Source organism: Nelumbo lutea, chromosome 1 (assembly GCF_056320005.1).
Source record: "Nelumbo lutea isolate HS-2025 chromosome 1, American lotus-T2T, whole genome shotgun sequence".
Lineage (NCBI taxonomy): Eukaryota > Viridiplantae > Streptophyta > Magnoliopsida > Proteales > Nelumbonaceae > Nelumbo > Nelumbo lutea.
The window spans coordinates 4,106,386-4,130,283 of record NC_142684.1 but is presented as its reverse complement, the minus strand read 5'-3'; the positions used below and the strand labels follow the sequence as shown (position 1 = coordinate 4,130,283).

Sequence of the window (23,898 nt, the reverse complement as noted above, 5' to 3'; positions counted from 1 at the left end):
AGACCAAGAAATTGCTTATGACCAGCATTTTAAAACCTGGCCTGGAGGCCATACCAGTGACTTAAAAGGCGCCTAGGTGCACAAGTGAGGCACATTTTAGGGTAGGCGCCTCACCTAGGTCCTAGATGCAACACTTTCAAAAGGCGCACGCTTGGTGTGCCTAGGCATGCGCCTCGGGGGGCATGGTACAAAGGCGGCTTGTAGAATCAAGAATGTAATATGTTCTACATCACATTAGCTACTTGAAGTAACACAATTGGAAAAAAAAAAAAAAAGAGATTGTGGGTTTTACATGCTTGAAAATGTTTTATATTTTTTATTTTATTTTTAAATTTTCATTTGAATACACTTAGCATGTTAATGTTTATGTATTTTAATTTTAGAGAATAGGTTTATGAAAACATTTATTTTAAAATTTAAGTTTATATTTTTTATTAACATTATGTTTGATATTTTTGTCGCTTTTTTTTTTTATTTCTTGGTTTTTTCATTATTTTTTGACTTTTTTATTTTTTATTTTTTTGTCTTTGTATTTTTGCGCCTTGCTTCAAAAAGGCACGTGCCTCACCTTGTGCTTCAGGCACAAATTGCCCCTTGCGCCTTTTTTGCACCTTGCACTTTTAAAATACTAGGCCAAACCATTTTTCCACTGAATCAACATTGTCACCAATTCAACTCTCCAGGCCAACAAGACAAGTGACACTATCAATATAAAATTTCATAAAAATACAAAAGAATAAAGATCTAGTAATCCACTGAATAGGTCAGATGGATCGTAGTTCAATCATTTGGGCCAATGAGCCATTGACTAAGTCAATGGGTTTTTGTAACATAGTGGGTTAGAGTTTGACTCAAACCGGGATTTTGTAGTCAAATGCTTTATTAACTGCTACATATCTTATCAATAGAATTCCATCTAGAGTATTAGATTTCAAAGTTCCTTATCAAATCTTGCTTCATACTTGTCCTATGTTAAGTTTGAGTACCGAAGCCTTTGACTGTGTGCTTCACTCATTTTCTGGGTTCTATTCAGTCTAACCTTGACTGAAGGCCGTTCATTGTATTTTCCTTTGGATACTCCACTACTCAAAAAGGTTATAAGGTTTATGATCTTGTCTCCAAGAAAACTTGTCTCAACAGTTACTTTTCGGGAGTTGGTTACTTCATTACTTCATGACTTCTTTTTAGGGGGAGAATACTGGTGAAGAGCAACAATGGCATGCCCCCCTTCTTTTACAAAGAGAACTGATAGAACAGTCCAAATAATGCATGGAGATTGATCTTGTGTTCTTATTATACCAAGGGAATAGAAAATTAAACAAGAAAATCCTGCTAGATGGAAAATACAAACTGCAGAAAAATTTGTTAAATATTCAAATGCCATAGAATAAAGAAATATGGTGTGCATCAACTCTACAAATCTCATTCCAAATAGTTTAGCTATTGTCCTCTAGGGTTTGACAAAACTGAGACTGATTTTCTTCTATTTTTGGAGTAAAAAAAATCCCAAAAGAGATATAAGTCCTCAATCTCCGGGTCTTGAAATTCAAATGCAGAATTAATCAAGGTCTATCTTCTGCTATTATTTTTGTTGAAGAAGACGAAAATGGAAAGAGAAGGAGAAAAGAGAGAACAAACAATTATGGGTATGTCATGCAACTGCCCACTTTTATATTTTATTAGATCCAAAGAATTGGGGAAAAGACATACATACCCCTCTACAATTGCATAATAACTGAATAGCCTAAAGTAAGCAGAAATAGCTAATCTTCCATTACATAGAGAGCTCAACAGAGAGTGGTGTAGCCAGGAATTTTATCTAGTGGGGTCATTCAATAACTTGTATCACAAATATTTTCATACATCAAATGATTTGACTAAATGTAATAATAATAATTTAAAATCTTCAAAGTACAAATACAAGGAAAAAGGTTTAGTACATTAATCACACTACTTCAACAAAGAAAATGTCATTTTACAATTGCCCTTGACAATTGTATATCTTAAAACACAAAGTCTAGATATAAGTAGAAAAGATACTTATAAAAATATAATTCTGGAAGGAAATTAATGTGGTGAGTTCTTGAATTTAACTTCACAACAAGTCTTGATATCTAATAGGGCTATTCGATTGGAATGGTAGCTTTCCTTTTAAGATTTGTCTTTTGTGTTTTTTATCCAACAGTTAAATCCCAAGTTTCTAGTCTCTTGATAGGCTAACCCACTCTTTAATATTTAAGTTACTAAATTGACCACCCCTTTAGATTTTCATTCAATTTCATTGGAGAGTGTGGGGTCAATATGGAAAAATGGCTCTTTGACCCATCTACTTTTAGGTGGCCAAGAAAAAGGGGGAGGATGCTTTGGAGATGTACAAGAGCTGCAGTATTATGGTTAATTTGGGAAGAAAGAAACCTACAAATCTTCAAAGAGAAGATCAGATGCGTATAAGTTGTGTATGAAGACATTATGGTGATAGTAGTGCATTGGGTAAAAACAGTGGACTTGTTCTCTGATTTTACAGTTGATGATGTTCTAGAAACTGGGAGGTGATTGCAGGTTCCTCTTCCTCCAAGAAAAAAACTTGTGCAACAGTGGACTCCACCATCAGCTGACTTTCTTAAGTTGAATGTCAATGGCAGAAGTTTTGGAAATGGCAGTTCAAGAATAGGGGGAGTCATAAGAAATGGCAGGGGAGAAATTTTGGGGATGTTCTCAGGGCCAATTGAGGATGGGGACTCCACTAGAGCCAAATTAAAGGCTGTCATGTATGGTTTACAAAAAGCTATGGAGTTAGGTATTCTTAACTTGATAATTGAAGGGGATTCAAAAGGGATTCTGAGCTGGTTGAGAAAAGAAGAAAAGAGTCCTTGGTGGTTCAGAAATGAAATTAAAAATTTTAGAATAATGACAAAAAATATGCAAATCTTAGTACAATGGGTTCCAAAGGTCGTATAACAGTCTAGCAGATCAACTAGCAAAACAAGAGATTAGAAGAGAACATGTTTTCTGGGCACAGTTGTAATCTTAAAAGCAAATTCCTGGGGTTATTACTGTTCTATTTCTTTGATTGTTATTTGGGTAGCCAAGGCTACACACTGCTGAAAATTCTGTTTTTCTTTATTAATGTAAGCATCTTCACTTTACTGACAAAAAAAATGGAAAATGCCTCAAAATAATGCCTATACTAAATTTTTTTTTTTCTAGTTCAATGGGGTCAATTGACCCCACTCTCATATATGTAGGTCTGCCCTTGTTAACAGGGTACAATCAGATTGAGAGGCAAAAATACTCTTGCATTCTCAACTCTCCCCCTCAAACTGAGCATAGTTATCTATAATGCTCAGCTTGCTTAAATTTTTGTCAAGTTTTGGCTTGGGAACACCCTTAGTAAGGCAATAAGCCAATTAATGACAACAACGAAATCCTCAAAGAACCCCTTTGGCTGCGAAAGCAACTAGTTCCCCCTTAGAACTATTCACCACATTTCTTTTACTTTCTTTAGACTGTACCAAAGCATATACTTCCTGGACTAAAGGTTACTTCCTAGATGTACCATGATAAACTTATACACTGGGTTCAACTCTAAAAGGAAAGCAAACATCTCCTGCTAGGAAACAAGAGACTTGTAAGCTTTGGCATCCTCATCACACTTCTAGCTGACACTCTTATAATGGTTTTACTCCTTCCAAATTAAAGTCAAATCAGAATAATAAAGCGAAAGACTCCTCTCCATGGTTTCAAATGTCGCTAAAGTCGCCCGACATATGTCGATATCGAGGCTCTCCGACATGAAAATGGATGGTAATATAAAAATTACATTATTTCGGTCGACACTTTCTATATTTCGGAAATGTCGACCAAATCGGTCCAAATAACCAAAAAAAATGCAGTTTTTCCTATTATGTCGACAAGATGTCGACTAATTTCGACAAGATGTCGACTAATGTACATTAATAATATTTCCATTAATAATTTCTATTTAATATTTCAAACAAAATATTTATAAAAAAGAATTAACAAAATATAAAAACAAAAGAATAAATTAATTACTTTATAACATAAAACATAAAATATTTTTCAAGTAATAAAATATTAACTAGTTAGTATTTTTTTAAATATTTATTAAAATCATAAAATGTTTATTAAATTTTATAATAAATCCTATTCTACATTTAATATAAAAAATCAGAATAAATTTAATAAATTTTATACTAAATCATAATAAATTATAAATTTAGTACTAAAAATCATAATAAATTCATTAAGTTTTATAAGAAATCAGAATTTATCATAATCTTAATACTACAAAAAAGGAGAATCAGTTTATTAAATTTATAATAAAACATAATGTATTATAACTTTAATATTTAAAAATCAGAATAAATGTATTTCTACTTACTAGTGTGAAATAAATATATTAGAATTTATAATAAAACAGAATTAAAAATAAGAAAAGAAAATATCAGATAACCTTGTAAAAACATCAAAATGCATAATAAATCAGTAATTACTAATTTGTTATTGATCTTAGTTTCTTAGCTTTATATAATTGTTGGGAATAAGATAATAGTCTACAAATATGTATTCATGCTTCTTTTATCATTTTACAAAATATCTTTGCATATTTCCACATATTTCATAATATTTCCACAATGTGTCTAATTTTTACAATATTTCCCCTCGACATTTCCGACATTTCCGACATATGTCCTATATTTTGGTAAGCGACATTTCCTCCAACATTGGCATTTTAAACCTGCTCCTCTCCCCATACATACAAGTGGAGGATTCAGCCTGTAACTGATGATCTTTGCATAATACCACTATTCAAAATAAGTAGAATTGGCTTGTTCCTAGATTTCATATGCAATGTCAGCTCACATAATGTTTCTTCTCACTTGGGCAGCGAAGACACTAGAAGCCACAAGTCCACAACATCACCATGCTGTTCTCATGGTTCCACTTATCAACACATTACTTCCAGATTTCAGTTCCTTAATTTTTCCATTTATTACCCCTATTTTCCCCTTGCAGTGATCTAGAGTTTAATCCCTTCTGGCCACTCTAGGTAATTGAGACCATCAAGGGGAATAACAGCCATTGGATAAAGAAAATTCATGTCTACCCCTCCACTCACTCCACTTTGATTGGAGGAGACACCAGAGACAACAGTCTTCAGAAGACATGATAGAAAAAAAAATGAATTTACCTAATTAACCACAAAACACTGTAAACGTAAAGGACTATCACTAGGTCACCCAGTGTACTATAAAGAAGCACTGAAAGACAGGTCAAGAAGCTCAAATCCACACAAAATTCTGCTGCTAGAAATACAGGTACAACATCGATTTGATCCAAATACTAGACCTTACTGCTACAGCACAGAGAGGTCATCCCAGACCTACAAAAATCACATAAAAGGATCACACAACCCCACTAGGAGGGGTTGGAAGCCCTCTAAATTCTTCACACCATTCAGCCGAACCAGTTACATGTATTTTTCTTGGTACACGACCAAGAGATAAGAGGAGAAGAACCCAGAAAATTCTCTCAGACCCGTCCGACAGAGTTTCTCTGATCTTTACTCAAAACAAGGGAAGAAGGAAATAAAGAATTCTGATCGATCTTGTTTTTAAGTCCAATAGACCTGCTCTGATACCATGTTAACCTGAAAAGTAAAAAGAAAAGACGAGAAGAACAGAGGATGAGAGAAAAGACGGGAAAGAAGAGGAGAGAAAAGATTGAGGCAAAAAGCATGCTGGCAATGCCAGCTCTCGTACTTCTATTAGGGCACCCAAACATTAATTAAAAATATAAGAAAAGTCAATAATAACCCTGTGGCACTATAATTACAGAAAAAGACAGTTTCAACGAGAAGTTTGAAATTGGAATACACTCACGGCATCTATTAACATCTGAACATCTGGATCAGGAACAGGTTGCCCAATCATATGGAGTCCATCTTTGACTTCTTCAAAGGTCAAATTTCCATTGTTGTCAGTGTCCATCATATGAAAGATCTTTTTAATACCAGCTGTTTGATCCATTGGCAAGATATCTGCTACAACCTGTATAATGTAAACTCAAAAAGATTACAAGCCTTGCAGTACTGAAAAATTTAATCAACAGAACATAGACAAATAGAAAACAACTTCCACGAATTCAAAGAAGCTTTTACTTACTCTTAGAGCTCTCTTCTTAAATTTATTCATCAATGAGAACTGCTTAATCATTGTTGTGACACATTCTCCTAGAGGAACATTCAGTACCTTATTGGCATTTTGCAGCCATGGATGTTCTTCATATAACATTTAAGAAAAAGAATTAGCTCATTTATCATACAGTGTAATTTCACTTTGTGTGAATGAGAAATTGGGATTAGCAACAAATTCAAGTGTGGACTAATACCAAAATCAAAATAAAACTAAACTAAGAAAATAATTGTCAAAGAAGTCCTATTTGACAATATATGAAACATTTCCCAAAGTGTAGGAGATTTTCCAAAAACATTTTTGATCCTCATCTTACCAGCACAAACATAAAATATTACCAAAAGATTTTAATTAGGTGAACAGAAGCTAGGCGTCCATGATAGAAACTAAAAATAAACAAAAACTATGCTTGAAGAAAAGAGATCTTAATAGAAATGTGATCCAGTCTGAAAATAGTTGAGATTAATAATAAATAAAAGATCTGTCCTGGTTCAAGTGAAAGAAGAGAGAAGAGGAGGGAAGAAAAGGACTGAAAACAAAGAGAGATCGACCAGAGGCTCCCCATCACTATCAGAAATCTTCATATTATGATCTATAAGAGTATCTACTGGTGTTTCTCCTAATAGACCAGTTTCTTGTAAAATGACTACATCTGCTTTTTCTTTTCTTAAAACATCCTTAATTACTGATCTCTTCTTGCACTCCCTAAACCTTTTACATTCCAACCTAAAATTCTCATCTCACACTACTTTAGAACCCCTTTCTTTTTTAACCTTCTTCCTCGATCCTCTTTTCCCTTCCCTTCCTCCACTAAACTCTTTATTCCCCTCGATATCCCTTTTCAATCTCTCCACCTCACTTAGCTTCCTCTTTCTTTCTTTCCCCCTCCTTCAAAGTTCCTTAGATAAACTTTCAGGTCATTGGGATCTTTAATTCTACACCCAAGTTTCCCAATAAGTTCAGCTACAGAGTCTTCTGCTTCTTTGCTCCCCCCTCCCAACTTTATTATCCTTTTCTCTCAAAGTAGTACCATTATCCACCCCTAAATTAGCTCCCAGCCACCCAAATTTTCTTGCAAACTTGTCACTTCTTTATCTTTTAAAGCCCCAAACAGGTTACTCATTAGCTCCCAAACCTTTCTCCCTTCTTTCCTTTTCCTCATCATCTACTCTTACCAACCCTACTTCCACAGGCTCCTTGTTAACAACACCTTCGCCATCTTTAGTTGCAGGGGCTCTGAGCTCAACAGAGTGAGTAATCACTGGAACACCTGTTTCAGGCATAGGGAAATTATTAGTTCTGCAAACTGAATTGACAAGAGTACCTGAGACTGAGGGGAAAAGACACGACTCCACCAAGTGAGCACTCTTTGTAGTCCCATCCAATTCAAGGATAGGGTTGCAACCTTCCAATGCGATTAGTTTGCTCTTGAGGGGAGTTGGCATGTCATTATTCAACCTTTGATCACTTCCAGACCTCTCTTGTTCAGCCCTGATTAAAAAATTTATGTTTGGCCATTGGTTATCAAAAGCTCTGTAGAGATAATGGGCTGGATGGGCCTTAGTTTCATTATTTTACTTTAAGTTATGTTTATGACTTATGTTAGTATTTACAACAAAAGAATAAAAGAGATCATTGGGGGCTAAAGAGGGTTTTGGACTCTTTCTCTCTCTTTGCAATGCTGGTTTGGGGCCCAACGCAGGTTCTTGGAGAGTTTCCCAAAAACCCTAGCTAACTGGAGGGCATTTTTATTACAAGGTATAGAGGGAGTCTTTAAGTGGTGTTTGGGATAGAATAGAAGATTGATCCAAGTTGGAAAAGTTTCTGAAGCCTCTGGTAGGAGCGGCCAGACTTTCTCCCTCTCTCCCATTTTGTCAAGTCCAATGAATACCCTAATTTGGCTGTTTGAAGAGCAATTTTTTACTTAGGACAATAAGTCTTGACTAGTAACACCCTATTTTGATTTTCATTTATCTCCATTTGGCCAATGGAGCAAACTGGAGGTAAGATGGAACTCCACCAATTTCGGGTTTGGCCTAGAAGAGTCTATGGAGACTCTATCAAGGACAATAACCTCAGTAAAGTTGGAGGGAGTCAAATTTTTAGCTTGGTCGCAGTCTATAAAGATTCATGTTTGCAGTATAGAGAAATGGGGGTATATCACTAGGACCAAGAAGAAACCTGTGGAGGATGACCCTACCTATGAGAGGTGAGAACTACAGTGTAATAGGTTGGTTAATGAATTCCATGCAACCACATATCAGTCAGCATTGCCTATGGATAGATACTGCAAAAAAGGTGTGGGACAGTGCTACAGAGACCTATTACCAAAAGTTGAATGTTGCTAGGGCCTACAAGCTGAAGAACAATGTCAATAATTTAAGACATGGGGAGAAACCTTTGGTTGTTTATTTTTCTATGCTGAAATCTCTTTGGTAGGAGATTGACCAGATAGAGACTGTTGTGTGGGGTGTACTAAAGATGTTGAGACTCATAGGAAGTAAGTGAAGAGAAATTTGGTCTTTGAGTTAATCGCTGGACTCAATCCAGAGTATGACATTGTTAGACAAAATATTTTGGCAAAAGATGAAGTTACCTTGTCCTAAGCTTATGCCATGGTTATCCGTGAGAAAAGTCGGAAACAGGTACAGGTTACAGAGGCCTCTACAGATCGTTTTGCAAATGCTAGGACGAAGCCAAGGGCTAGTACTAAGAAGAAAGATATAGTATGTGAGTATTGCAAGAAACCTAAGCACAAAAAGGATACCCGTTGGAAACTACATCCAAAGCTTTTTTTTTTTTTTGGGTGAATATAAGATTACTTCATTGAATTTAAAAGAAAGTGTACAAGAGAAAGTGGAAGAGAGACAAGCCCTCTTATCTCTCCCCTTTAACTTTAGTTATAATTAAAATTACATTTGTGCCCAAAATGTTTGAATTCTCCCAACCCCTTGCTTGGCTAGTGCATCAACCATCAAATTAGTTGTTCTTTTCACCCACTGTATTCTTAGTTCCATGTCCTTTATGATCCATCTGAATTTTTTCTTCTCATTATTGTTTTTCCACATCCTACTTTCCTCATCCAATAGCCAAGCCACTACCAGTTTGGAATCCCCTTCAATGATTAGCTTTCTAACATTCATGGTTCTAGCCCTTTGCACCCCTTCCATAACTTCCATTACTTCTGCTCTTAGTGAGTCTCCTTCACCTGTTGGGCCTGAGAATAATGCACACACTATACCCTCCCCATCCCTGAATACACCTCCAATTCCTGACCATCTTAGGTTTCCCATGCTACTTCCGTCAAAGTTAAGCTTTATAAATCCTCTTTCAAAAGGGGCCCAGATAGGAATAACAGGCTGCTTATTGACATTTGAGTTTTCCACTACCTTCCAGTTTCTAATGATGTCATCAGTGGATATAAATGAGAAGCTTTCTAAGGACTTCAGCCATTGAGCCACTCTAATCAGTATTGATTCAATCAAGACCTCCTTTGTTCTTTCCTATTCTCTAAAAACTATTGCATTTCTTTCTTCCCACACTACCTAGATTATTGCCACCCTAGCACTCTTCCACATGATGCTACCTATCTTCCTCGGCCATGGACAGGAAGTTGGATCAAAGAGACTTTTGATGTCATCCGGAGGTGTCCACCTGCACTCAAATAAGGAAAGCAGACATTCCCAAATGCCAGCAACAAACAGACAAGTAATAAACAAATGAAAGCAAATCTCACTATTAGCCTTACAAAGTGTTAGAATGCTCGAGTCAAGGGTATTTTGGTCATTCTGGTGTATCTTATTGAAAGTGAAATTACTATTGTATCTGAGTTTAAGTTATGTGTCCCATCTTATATGAGGGACAAAATTGTCTTTCTTGTAACTCAAGTTTTTTCATGAATAAAAGTCAAGTGGGTCAGCTAGGAGAGTGACTTTTGAACATCCTCTCTTCGAGTCTGGACGAACACTCTTCTCCTCTCCTTCTTCTTCTTTCTCTCTTCTTTCTTCTTTATTCTTCTCTACTTTGACCTAGAAACAACTAGGGTTTATTCACATGGTATCAGAGCATTAAGGTTTGGTGTTCGTTTTCTTGCTGCTGTCTACTTCCTGGGTTCGCCGCCAGCTTCACAGTAGGTTTCATCATCCTACAGCTGATCTAATTGAAGACTCGATAAAGGGCTGAAAAGGAGTTGTCATTTTGAGGGCATGGAGGTGAGAATGCCTCTGGCCAGTGCTGAGGTGGTCGTTGAAGTGGTATACTAGACCCTCTATTCAGTGTACGAAGAGGGCTGGTCGTATACAGGCATGGACACTGCTGTTGTGTGTTCAGAAATGGACTGTGAATGTTAATTTTTTTTGTGCTTCAAAAGTTAGTTGTTGTGGTGCTGGGTGAAGCTGATACACATATCAGTCATGTCCTTTTTTTTTGTGTTTTCTTGCTCACATGTGTGCTGAAAGAAGAGTGGTAGACTGCTGATGTCCATGACAGCAGTGGTGTGGTGTTGATTGTGTTGTGGTGGCTGACATATCTATGTTTTTTAAATACTTGAAAGTGAGACCTTGTGTGTAATCAGTTCTGCAGTATGCAGAACAAGTGTTCGATGAAATGACAGTAATTTCAGTAGTGGTGTGTTGGTGGTAAATGGTCCTGCAGTGTGCAGTCCAAGTGTTTGATGTGTTGACTGAATGATTTCAGCTTTAGAGTGTAGTGTGTAATGTGCAGTTGAAGAAAGTGGGTTGGTGGTATTGTAAGTGAGATAAGTCTTGTGACAAGTATGAGATTGTAGTGTATATTCAGAGGATACAGGCCAAGAGGAAAGTAAAACATGTGAGGGAGGAGAAACCTTCCTCTGATTCTCCTGGGTTCAGTGATTGGGAACAAGATAATGCACAGATAATGACATGGCTTTGGAACAACATGGAACCAAAGATTAGTGTAAACTTCATGTTCCTAGATACAGCCAAAGAGATCTGGGATCATGCTAAAAGGTTGTACTCTGGACAAGACAACACAACTAGGGTATATCAGTTATACCAAGAGTACTTCAATTTGAAACAAGGAAGTCAAAGCTTAGAAGAGTATTATGCAAGTATGAGAAACATCCGCAATGAGCTAAATGTGTATCACCCTCTAACATCAGATGTCCAGATCCAACAACAACAACGTCAACAGCTTAATATGACTAGGTTTCTTGTGGGCTTGAAGGCTGAGTATGAGCCTGTCAGAGCACAGATATTAGGGGGAACAGCTCTCCCCTCACTTGAAGAAGTTTTTGCCCGTCTTAAGAGGACATCCATTGAGCCAGTGGAACACTCTTCCATCTCTGATAGATCTGGTTTGGTAGTGACTAAAGGGAGTAGTCGTGGAAGTAGAAGTGGTGGTGGCAGCAGTGGTCCTCCAAGCAACCGTGGTGGACACATGTTTAACCAGGCCAGTGGCCGGACTGGAGGTCATGAGTCAGGGGGAGGCCATGGAAAAGGAAGGGGTAATGCTCAGAGAAAATGTACACATTGTGGCTTAGAGGGGCACACAGTTAATTTCTGCTATGATTTGCGTGGTCCACCCAACACTTGGGCTAACCATGTTACATCTAAGAGTAGTAGCACAATTACTGAAAGCCAGCAAACTGCACCAACCCCCTCCACACCCACTTGTGCTTCCGGGCAGGAAATGGTGAGTGTACCACGGGATCATTCAAGTATGACTTGTTTAGCTTCCAAAGCCTCACCCTGGATCATTGATTCTACCGCCTTGGACCATATGTCTGGGACTCCTGATGTATTTTCTCCCCTTTCTCGCACCTCCACATCTCAGACAATTACACTTGCTAATGGTTCGACATCTCCTATTTGTGGTGTTGGTGATGTTGATCTCTCCTCATTGTCTTTAGCATCTATTTTATATGTTCCTAAGTTCCCTTTTAACCTTATGTCTATTAGTAGATTAACCAAGTCCCTTAATTGTTCTGTAACCTTCTATCCTTCTTCTTGTGTGTTTCAGGATCTCAAAACGGGGGCGAAGATTGGTGGAGGGCATGAAGCCGGTGGTTTGTATTACCTTGATGGTGGTGGCCCTCCAATGGCTTTTTAGTCGTCTCTTACTCCTCTCCAATGGCACTGCAGACTTGGTCATCCCTCTCTCAAGGCTTTGAAGCTGCTAGTTCCTTCCTTGAGTCATCTTTCATCATTAGATTGTGAGTCATGTCAGTTGGGAAAACATCATCGAATCTCATTTAGTCCAAAAACTGATAGTCGTGTCTCAAGTCCTTTTGCTTTAGTTCATTCTGATGTATGGGATCCAGTTAAAACAGTGTCATACAATGGGTTTAAGTATTTTGTAATCTTTGTTGATGACTTTTCAAGGATGACATGGATCTATCTTATGAAAGACCGTAGTGAATTGTTCTCTATTTTTCAGAAATTTCATGCTAAAATACGCACTCAGTTTGGTGTTCATATGAAAATACTTCGCTCCGATAATGCCAAAGAATACATCTCCTCATCATTTCAGCAATACCTAGAACATCATGGAATAATTCATCAAACTTCTTGTGCCTACACCCCGCAATAAAACGGTGTAACTGAACGGAAAAATAGACATCTTCCTGAAACTGCTCGGTCCTGGATGATCAATATGCATGCCCCAAAGCACTTTTGGAGTGATGCTGTTCTTACATCCTGTTTTTTAATAAATCGGATGCCCATGTCAATCCTTGGAAGTCAATCCCCTTTCTCCGTGTTGTTCCCCACTCTGTCTCCCTTTCCTCTCACCCCAAGAGTCTTTGGCTATGTTTGTTTTGTTCAGCACTTGGGGCCTGGAGTAGACAAGCTAGATGCTCGGGCTACGAAGTGTATTTTTCTTGGCTACTCAAGGACTCAGAAAGGGTACAAGTGTTATAATCCTAAGTTTCATAAATCGTTTGTGTGCCCTGATGTCACCTTCTTTGAGTCAGTTCCTTTTTTCTCCAATGCTGGGGTCTCTTCTTCTCCCTCTGTGGTTCCTCTTCCTATTCCGGTTGTGGACCCCCTTCCCGTTGCTCCCACTCCTACTGCAAATGCACATCATATGCCAGTTACTACAGAGAGGCCGCCAATTACTCAAGTGTATACTCGCAGAAGTGCTTCGGCTCCTCCTCCACTTCAGCACCCGCCGACAGATCCTGCTACTACTCCTTCTCCCTCAGATCTTCACCTCCCTATTGCTTTGCGGAAAGGTAAACGTACTTGTACTTCTCATCCCATTTCAGACTATGTTTCCACTGCGCACCTTTTTGCTTCTCATTGCAAGTTTATATCATTACTCTCATCGGTTCCCATTCCCAAGACTGTACAGGAAGCCCTTGCCTCTCTAGGGTGGCGGCAAGCCATGGAAGAAAAACTCTCTACTCTACAACATAATCATACGTGGGAACTCACCACCCTTCCTCCTGGTAAGCACACTGTTGGGTGTAAATGGGTCTATACAGTGAAGCATCTTCCTGATGGCAGTGTAGAACGATTGAAGGCAAGGTTAGTAGCCAAGGGCTATTCTCAGTTATATGGTGTGGACTATATGGAGACATTCTCTCCTGTGGCTAAAATTGGTTCAGTTCAGGTGTTGATCTCATTGGCTACTATTTATGATTGGCCTCTCCTACAACTTGACATCAAAAATGCCTTCCTACATGGTGATCTTGTTGAAGAGGTATATATGGAGCAACCACCAGGGTTTGTTGCTCAGGGGGAGGCTGGTAAAGTGTGCAGGCTCAAAAAGGCAATCTATGGACTGAAACAATCTCCTCGTGCATAGTTCGGCAGGTTCAATGAAGTGAAGGCCTTTGGGATGAAACAGTGTCAAGTTGATCATTCCGTGTTCAGCTAAACTCAAAAGATGGAAAAATCTTGCTAGTCGTGTATGTAGATGATATTGTCATAACTGGAAGCGACAACAATGGAATTGACAGGCTAAAAAATTCTTACAAGACCACTTCAATACGAAAGATATGGAGAAGCTAAAGTACTTCTTAGGAATAGAAGTTGCGAGGACAAAACAGGGGATTAACCTATGTCAGAGGAAATATGTTCTTGATCTACTTGAAGAAACAGGGTTGTTAGGTGCTAAACCAGCAGAGACTCCTATGGAACTCAATGCCAAGTTAAGTGTGGATGCAAGTGAAGAGTTTGATGATCCTGGAAGATACAGAAGGTTGGTGGGAAAGTTGAACTACCTGACCATTACCCGACCAGATATATCATTTGCTACGAGTGTGGTGAGTCAGTTTATGCAACATCCTCGGGTTCTTCACTGGGAAGCTGTTTTGAGAATTGTTAAGTACCTAAAGGGTGCTCCAGGTCGTGGTTTGTTATACCAAAAAGGAGGACCTCTTGAGATAGTAGGGTACACAGATGCTGATTGGGCTAGCTCTATATCAGACAGGAGGTCAACCACAGGGTATTGTACCTTCCTGGGTGGCAATCTTGTAACTTGGAATAGCAAGAAGCAAACAGTGGTGGCAAGAAGTAGTGCGGAAGCAGAGTACAAGGCTATGGCCCATACCACATGTGAACTAGTATGGCTGAAGAACCTACTACAGGAGATGGGTTTCTCAATTGACAAACCCATGAAACTATACTGTGATAACCAAGCTGCTGTTCACATCGCATCCAATCCTGTCTTCCATGAAAAAACTAAACATATTGAGGTGGATTGTCACTTTGTGAGAGAGAAAGTGATAAGTGGGGTAATAACTACATCTCATGTGAGCTCAGGAAACCAGTGGGCAGATATCTTTACAAAAGGATTGTCTCGGGGAAGAATATATTACATTTGTAACAAGCTGGGACTATATGATATATACACTCCAGCTTGAGAGGGAGTGTTAGAATGCTCGAGTTAGGGGTATTTTGGTCATTCTGGTGCATCTCATTGAAAGTGAAATGTCTATTGTATCTGAGTTTAAGTTATGTGTCCCATCTTCTATGAGGGGCAAAATTGTCTTTCTTGTAACTCAAGTTTTTTCATGAATAAAAGTCAAGTGGGTCAGCTAGGAGAGTGACTTTTGAACATCCTCTCTTCTAGTCTGGACGAACACTCTTCTCCTCTCCTTCTTCTTTCTCTTTTCATTCTTCTTTTTTCTTCTCTACTTTGACCTAGAAACAACTAGGGTTTATTCACACAAAGAATAGACCTGTGGGGGGAAAGGCACCACTTTTTACTCTTCTTTTGTAGCCAGTCAAAAATAGTTATTCTTTCGTGTACAACTTCCCCACAAAAGGCCACAATCCTGGGTGGGATAGGCTTCCACCATACCTCCTTAACGGGAAAAGATTGATGGGGACTAAGGGGAGGTTGGGTTAAAACTTTGAAGAATTGAGTTACAGGAGAACAGATCCAAAGAGGAAGGTGTCCAAATTCTTTCATCAAACTTATCAGGATCAAAGAAAGTTCCTTCAAGGTTAATAGTGTACACTATCAAATTCTGAATCCCTTAATCCCCTTCTAAAGCCAAGGTTCCACTCAAAACCATTGATTGGGTTTGAAGAGACCAAGAAAGTAGAAATGGGCTCACTCTTGAAACATGATAAAGAATACAAAGAGGGGTATAAATCCTTCAAAGGGGAGTTCCCATACCAGATTTGATCCCAGAATTTGATTAGGTTGCCAAAATTGGGTTCAAACATTACAAGAGGCAAGAAACAAAGTAGAATCGCTTGTATGGCCTTCCAAGGTGAAGCACTGGTAGCCCGTTGCAGTGAACCAGCATCCCATCCATTATCCAATAGACCGTGTATGCTCACCACCACCCTTGCCCATAGTTTCTCTTTCTTTCGGCATTCTCTATAACCACTTCCCTTGTAGAGAAAAATTTCTTGTTTGGATATTTCCTATTCCAAGACCCCCACACTTTTTACCTCTATTGACTATCTCCCAGCACACCTTATGATCTCTTTTCTCTTCTCCTGGCTCCCATAAGAAATCCCTTATTAATTTCTCAATTCTCCTACTTACTCCCACCAGCATCTTGAAGACTGACATATAGTACAAAGGGAGGTTTGCTAGAGCTGACTTTATTAGGGTGATCCTACCTCCTAGGGAAATGTAGCCCCTTTTCCAACACGCTAGTTTCTTTGACACCTTTTCTACAACCGGATTCCAAAAGCTTGAATCTTTTGGGTTGGTTCCTGAGGGTAATCCTAGGTAGCTTAAAGGCCAATGAAAGACATTGCAACCCAAGATTTCAGCACAAACTTCTAACTCTCTATCCTCTATGTTTACACCTGTAATGCAACTCTTCTCAAAATTGACTTTTAAGTTGGATGTTGAAAAGGGTTCTGGTGATGAGAAGTCAGAAGAGGAACAACTAGCAACTGCCAAAGCAAAGTATGAGAAGTATGGACGACTCATTAGCCACATAGAGTCTATTACTACAGCTAGTACATCTTCAGGAAAAGGCTCCTCATCTACATATGCCCATTCAAGTATTCGTGCTATTGCAAACCAATGCTTCCATCTCAGGTAATCGTAGAATCCCTTGGATAATTGATTCTAATGCCTTTGACCATATAACTAGTGTGTCCATTTATTTTCTACTTACCAAATTTTATCTGGCCGAGATACAATCTCCCTTGCCGATGGCTCCCTTGCTCCTATGTCTGGCAAGGGAAACATCAAAGCTCCAGATACCCTCACCTTATCCTTAGTTCTTCATGTTCCTAAACTAAATTCTAACTTGCTTTTAGTTAGCAATTTGACAAAATCCTTGAACTGTAGTGTGACCTTTTTTCCTTCTTACTATGTTTTTCAGGACATGAAATTTCAAAAGGTGATTAGGAGTGGCCATGAGGCAAATGGAATATAACTACCGGATTGGACAAAGTCAAGTATCACTTCCGAGAACAACTTTCGGTTCAAATGTGTCGAAGTCAATCAATCATATTATGTTATGTCAATATCGTTTAGGTCATACTTCTTTTTCTTCGTTGAGTTTGTTTCCAACTTTGTTTAAAGAAACTAAAGTGTCAATTTTACATTGTAAATCATGTAAGTTCTCAAAGTACTGTAGACGCTCTTATTCTGCAAGTAATAAAAGCTCTTATTCTGCAAGGAACATTATCTTTTTTTTTTTGATCAATAACAACTTCAGTAATTTTATTAAAATTTGATAGGAATAGTTACATCAAGGAAGACAAACACTCTTATCTTCCAAAGACAACTTAAGTCCTCAAAGAAAGAAAGGAAAAAAGAAGCAAATTAGTTACAACTTAGCCCAAAACATTACATCCCTTTCTATCCCCTATTTAGCTAGCCCATCAGCTATAGAGTTAGCTAATCTTTTAACCCAACTCAGCCTGATTTCCATTTCCCGCACCAGCCACTTGAACTTTCTTTTCTTATTGCTGTACTTCCATAATCCACAGTTGTCTTTCCTTAGCCACCCTATGACCGCCTCCGAGTCCCCTTCAATTATGAGTTTTCTGACGTCCATTCCCTTGGCTTTCTGAACACTTTCCATAACTGCCAAGATCTCAGCTCTAAGAGAGTCCCCCACTCCAATTGGACCTGAGAAAATGGCTGAAATGACCCCATTCTCATCCCTAAAAACACCCCCAATCCCTGACTGTCCAGGATTCCCCCTACAACTCCCATCAAAGTCCAGTTTTAGGAATCCAGTAGGTGGGGGTGTCCAAGACATCTTCACAACTGATTTGGACTTCATACAGCTTCCAATCTCACCCTACTTCCTTAACATGTCATCCACCGTGTAGTCTGTGAATAACTCAAGAGATTTCAGCCACTGTACAGCCCTGATATGGATCACAGCCCTGAATTCTTCAGCCCCTCTCTCCTTATCCAAAAAAATTCTAAGATTTCTTTCTTCCCATAAGGACCAACATACTGCAGCCCTCAGTCCTGTCCACATTGTCCTTCCCCTTTTCACGTGCCACCTGAACAAAGGAGAAAATAGGCTCTGAAAATCTGATGGAGGGTTCCACCTGTGCCCAAAGAGAGAAAAAGCCCATTCCCAAATTGACTTTGTAAATTGGCACGATACCAGTAAGGGAAAACCAGTCTCCCCATCCGCTTTGCATAGAACACACCAATGAGGAGATAAGCATGTATTGGGTCTCTTCTTTTGAAGCAAGTTACAAGTATTGAATCTTTCCAGATAGGCTTCCTAACAAAAACTACCAACCCTAGGAGGGATTGGTCTGCACCAAACCTCATTAACCGAGAAAGGAGAGGATGTGGGATTGGTGGACTGACATAAGACTCTAAAAAAGGAAGCACAGGGAAAGGAGCCCGTGGGAGTCGGGGTCCAAGTTCTAGAGCCCACCTTTGAGGGGTCAATGAAGACATTATCAAGGAGGTCAAGAAGGCTCAAGACATTGTGGAAGTCAGAGTCCCTCACAGCCTTCCTCAATCTCAGGTTCCACCCAAACCCAGAATTAGAGGATGAAGGGGTAATGAAAAAAGAAATTGGCTTATTTTTAAACGCAGAGAGGGCATACAGGGAGGGAAACAGATCCTTACGAGGAACATTCCCCACCCAAGTTTGCTTGTGGTCCTTGCTCTGATTCCAGCATCCCATCCATTCTGCTCCATCCCATGTATGCTTGCCACTATTTTATCCCATAGCTTCTCCTGCTCCAAAGGAAACCTCAACGTTCTAAATTTTTTCTTGTATTTTTGTACTATTTATTTATTTTGGTATGAAACAGGGGCTCTGTCCCCTTATTTTCCTCCTTTTTTGAGCTGCATTCTACCTTTTTATTGGCCTGAAACAGACCTTAAACATAGTCCAAGTCGTCCTATTATTCATGCATTTTTATTTTCTTATTTTTTTAAGAATTTTCTTTTCAAAACGAAACAGAGCCCCCTTATTATGTAAATGATGTATTTATGATGGCATGTTTTTTTGTATGAAATTTATAGTTAATTGCTCATTTGAATGCTTTTATTAGTATATAGATATGTTGGTTAGTATAAAAAACTAGTATAGTAACTTAAGTAGAGATCTATAAATTTTATGCTTTCATATTCCATCGCCTAGGCACCTAGGCGCCTTGACAACTATGCTTTTACAGCCTCAGAGCAACAATTAGCAGATGTTTTGACCAAGCGTGTGTCCCCAAGGAAAAGTTACAACATTGTGTAAGCAACCTGGGCATGATTGATATCTATGCTCAGCTTGAGGGGGAGTGTAGAGAGAATGGGCCGAATGGGCCTTAATTTCTTTATTTTTCTTAAAGTAATGATTATGACTTGTGTTAGTAGATAGAGGACCTTAGTTATGAACCTATTTTTTCTTTTTACTTTTTTTGTTGTTTTATTGTTGTCTATAGTGATGGATGCCCTACTAAGGGCACTAATGTAATTGCCCTTATTTTTTATAACAAAAGAATAAAAGAGATCATTGGGGACTGAAGATTGGTTTGAACTCTCTCTTCTTCCTTCCCTTTCTTCCATCTTCTTCCCCCTTTACTTTTCTTTCTCCCGTCTCCTTCTCTTCTGTTTTTCTTTTTTTTATTTTAGACTATTGTAGGTGGGATCTACAACTCTATCTTCTCACCTATTCTTGAAATCTCCTGTAAAGTGGGTCCAAATATTACTCCATCCAGAGCAACAAAGTCCTCCATTTCCATCCTTGGCACTATTGTGTCAAAACTCTCTTTCATGTCTGAAAGAGAAAGGATAGGGGTTGGTTTAACATCACTGCTGTCTTGCCCAAATAGAATCTCTGTATTTAAATCATCAAGCACTGCATCACTCACTCCTTTTTTTCCTCAAATATTGCCAATGGAAGACCTTTTGTCTGAATACAGATCCTCACTATCTAAAGCAACACAGTTACCAGCCCTCATCATCGTCTTCCTGATCCTCTGATTTGGTCCTAGAGTATCTAGGAATTAGGATTAGGTCTATCTGCCACTTGACTACTTGTAGATTGTCGCTGCTGCCATTGGAGGGTGCTTTGTGACGATGGATATTTGTGGAGAGCAGAACTGTGTCAAGCTTGAGTTGAATAGGAAGAAGATAGACACAAGCTTCGGTATATAGACTTAACTCAGTTCGACCCCTTTGCAAAACCGCCTTGACTTTGACCTGTTGTAGACTTGATCAACACCTGGCACATAGCTAATTGCTTCAAATTGCACACCACCGCACTGACTGAGAGTATGATTTGACCATGCCATCGTATTGGCTTCGGGTGGTTTGGATTTCGTAATACAAAAAGAATTCTACCCTAGACCTTTTTGACTTCTAGAACACTATTCTTCCAGATTTATGCAATTTCTAAACTCTCCCTGGTTGTCAACTTGTCGTGGTAGTCTTCCTGTCAATGATTTTGCCACATCATCATCTCTTCAGGCAAGTCAGTCCTACCACCACTGGGCTTCGACAGAGAAATCCAACCAAACATTGAAAATGAATCCTTCAAAAGAAACCTCTAACCTGCACGGAATCTCTCTTGTTTTTGCTCCTACCAGTTGTATCCTTGCAGCTCTGTGGTTAGAAATAGTAGAGGAGGTTAGTTCTCCTCCGTTGAACATTGCGATCTTCAAGATGTCCTTAGACCAAAGGTCAAAAGGTAATCCCAAGACCATAACAGTTATACTTATCGTCGGGTCTACAATTTTTTCATTGCTGGAAAAGGACGATCTCTGTATTGTAACCAGCCCCTATTTTGTCATTTGCCATGTCGGTGGAGTCTCCTGACTGGGTTACACCTTCCTTCTTTTCTGAATAAAACTTCTTAAGTTTTTTATGAGTTCTTGAGTTTGTGAGTGCTCCTGTAAGGCCTTAGCCATGATTGTCCATCCTGTAGCTCCTCTTCCTTCTGGAAAGAGTGTACTGTTTGAGACCTCCATAGTACTCATAAACACCTATGAATCAACCCTTTTTGTTCTCCTTTCTTTCCACAAAGTACTTCCTCTCATCTTCAATATGATAATCCAACCACACAGCTTTTCCTGCCAGTATGAAAGAGGCCTTTCTCAGTTTGACAATCTTCAACACTGTTGCTTTCCTTGTCCAAACTTATTCCGAGATGAAAGCCTTTGCCTCTGTCTTCAGGAACTTCCTCCATCTTCTTGCAAATGAAAAACCCTCTCCATCCACCATACTTCCTCCTCAATTGCTATTGTTATTGCCTCTGCTGCTTTCCTTTTGAATTACCCTAACTTTTTGCAAGATTACAATGAGTGAACATGAAATAGGGAATCGAACTGGTTGTGGGTTGTCAGACGAGTGAATATGAAATAGGGGAAAGGAAAAAAAAAAAGGTTCAATAGAACTAAACATACTTCACAGACACAAATTGGTAAAACATACAAGAGTTAAGAGCACAGATGCATAAAAAGTAATTAATGTTTTATTTTTCATTCCTTTCTTTATTTCAAATATAAAGTGAAATCGGATTAAATCCAAACCCAATCCAAGTCCGATAGGATTCAAATCCAATCTGATTGGATTTCAGATCAAATTCAGATTGAAGATTTCAATTAATCGGATCAGATTCCGATATTGCCGAATCCAATCCAAATCTGCCCTGATTACAGTGTTACTTTTAGGGGACATATGGTTTGAAGAGGTCTTCGCATTCAGTTTGTCCACCATATTCGAATCAAGTTGATGGATTAACCCCTGATGAAGCTAAAAATCTCATATAGCTTCAATTAGATCCTCTTTTGAACAACTTTATTAGTATTATTTCCTGACTTCTTGATTATCTTGTAAGAAAGAATTGGTGAAATTCAAATTTTCTAATTGGAAGATTCCAAAACATGGTTTGAAGTCAGAAGATGGAAGATACCCATTGAATAGCAGAAAACTATCAAGCTATTATGTATTTAATTCCATCAGAATTGTTTTCTTTAAAATTTACAAATTTATCCAAATTTTATAGGATAATGTTATGTTAATAAAATTTGATATAACTATAAAATAATTTCAACAAATAAATTCATCAATGACCTGTTTTTATAGAAGATTGCATGCTACTAGTAGGAGGGAATACCAAGAACTTCTTTAACTGTCAAGCGGCAGTATGGATTTGGATCGAGCATGCCTCTTACAAGGTCTTTTGCATCTTCAGAAACCTTTGGCCAAGGATCTCTAATAAAATCTATATCCAATCGGACAATTGCCTGTGCAATTCCTTCTTCAGTTTCTGTACTAATATAGCAAAAGCCCGCTCATTAGAAACCACTGAAGAATATTCGCAGATGATGTTTTGGACAAACTGAAGTTTCAAATATTGTGTCTGAAATAAAATATTCTCAAAAGCTTCATGTCTGAACTCAGTGATTTGTAACATGAAATTCAGCAATGATACCAATAAAAAGTAATTCACCTGCCCAGAAAGGTGGAACTCCACACAACAAAATGTAGAGGATAACCCCTGCACTCCATATATCTACCTCTGGTCCATAATTCCGTCTGAGGACCTCCGGAGCCATATAAAATGGGCTCCCAACAATTTCATTGAAACGCTGGCCTTCAGCCAAAAATTACCAAAGATGCAGTTCAGTCATGTGAATATAAGACAAAGATATCACGGCATCATGAGAACTGAAGAAACAATGGCAAAACAAGAGGAACAAAACTGAAAGATATACCAGGCTCAAAAAATATGGAAAGACCAAAATCAATTGCCCTCAGTACAGAATCTTCAGTTCTGTCTGTAAACAAGAAATTCTCAGGCTTTAGGTCCCGATGCATCACCCCATGATTGTGGCACATCTATGATAAGACAAAACATTCAGAAAAACAAAGACATCTAATATTGATATTCAAAGTTTCAAACAAACAGAAGAAAACCTTTGAGAAAAAATATATCGCCCACAATTATATAACTGAAGGGGTGAAATAGGCATTAAGCATTTATAATGAAATAAAATAATCTAAAGCTGGAACTTTTCTCTTCAAATTTGTCCAAACATGAAAAATTCATGCATGAACAAGAAGCAATGAGGTAGATGTAAATCCCACCTGTAATAATCTGAAATAAAGTAGAAAAGAAGAAGATAGAAGAGAAGAAAAAATAGAGGAAGAAGATGGAAAAAAAGGAAGAAAGGAAGAGTCAATCGAACCTCTCTCCAGTCCCCCCACTATTGTATTTTAGTCTTTGATTGTAAAAGGAACACAATTACACGAATACCCTTAGTAGGGCAGCCAGCACTAAAAACAATGATAAAAGAAATAAAACAGGCCCACTAATAACATATATAAAGCATAAACAGAAATAAGTAAACAATAATAAACTATAGCCAATTTGGCCCATCATCTCTACACTCCCCCTCAAGCTGAGCATAGATATCAATCATGCCCAACTCGCTTACATAATGTTGTAACTTTGCCTTACGGACAACCTTGGTCAGAATATTTGCTAACTATTGCTCTGAGGCAATGAAAGGAAGACAGACTTCCCTAGAAGCCACTTTTCTCTTATAAAATGTCAGTCTACTTCAATGTGTTTTGTCTTATCATGTTGAACTAAATTGTGAGTTATGTTAACTACAGAACCTAGTTATCACAATACAACATTAATTGAGATATCAAGCCATGTCATGCAAAGGTATAGCAACTTCCCCAAAAGTCTCTAGAAGACTCCCTATGGTTGGCATCCATAGGTGTAGAGGCCATAAAGGGATTTCTTCAATTTGCACACCTTGCCCTACATTTCCTTACCATACATGCCTAA

General features: G+C 38.4%; 1 protein-coding gene across 20 annotated transcripts in view; it reads right to left on the bottom strand.

Moving 5' to 3' along the window:
* Window positions 1–23,898, bottom strand: part of LOC148873248 (calcium-dependent protein kinase 24-like) — a 119,225-nt gene that overhangs the window by 44,330 nt on the left and 50,997 nt on the right. For 18 of the 20 annotated variants that reach the window (XM_088966742.1, XM_088966730.1, XM_088966732.1 and 15 more), the window contains 5 exons: window positions 22,814–22,937; window positions 22,549–22,692; window positions 22,213–22,365; window positions 6,186–6,301; window positions 5,904–6,071 (listed from right to left, as the gene is read on the bottom strand). In XM_088966742.1, the coding sequence (XP_088822868.1) occupies window positions 5,904–6,071; window positions 6,186–6,301; window positions 22,213–22,365; window positions 22,549–22,692; window positions 22,814–22,937 (705 nt within the window). The remainder of the gene's footprint in view (window positions 1–5,903; window positions 6,072–6,185; window positions 6,302–22,212; window positions 22,366–22,548; window positions 22,693–22,813; window positions 22,938–23,898) is intronic. The other 2 variants (XM_088966737.1, XM_088966738.1) reach the window with 1 other exon arrangement.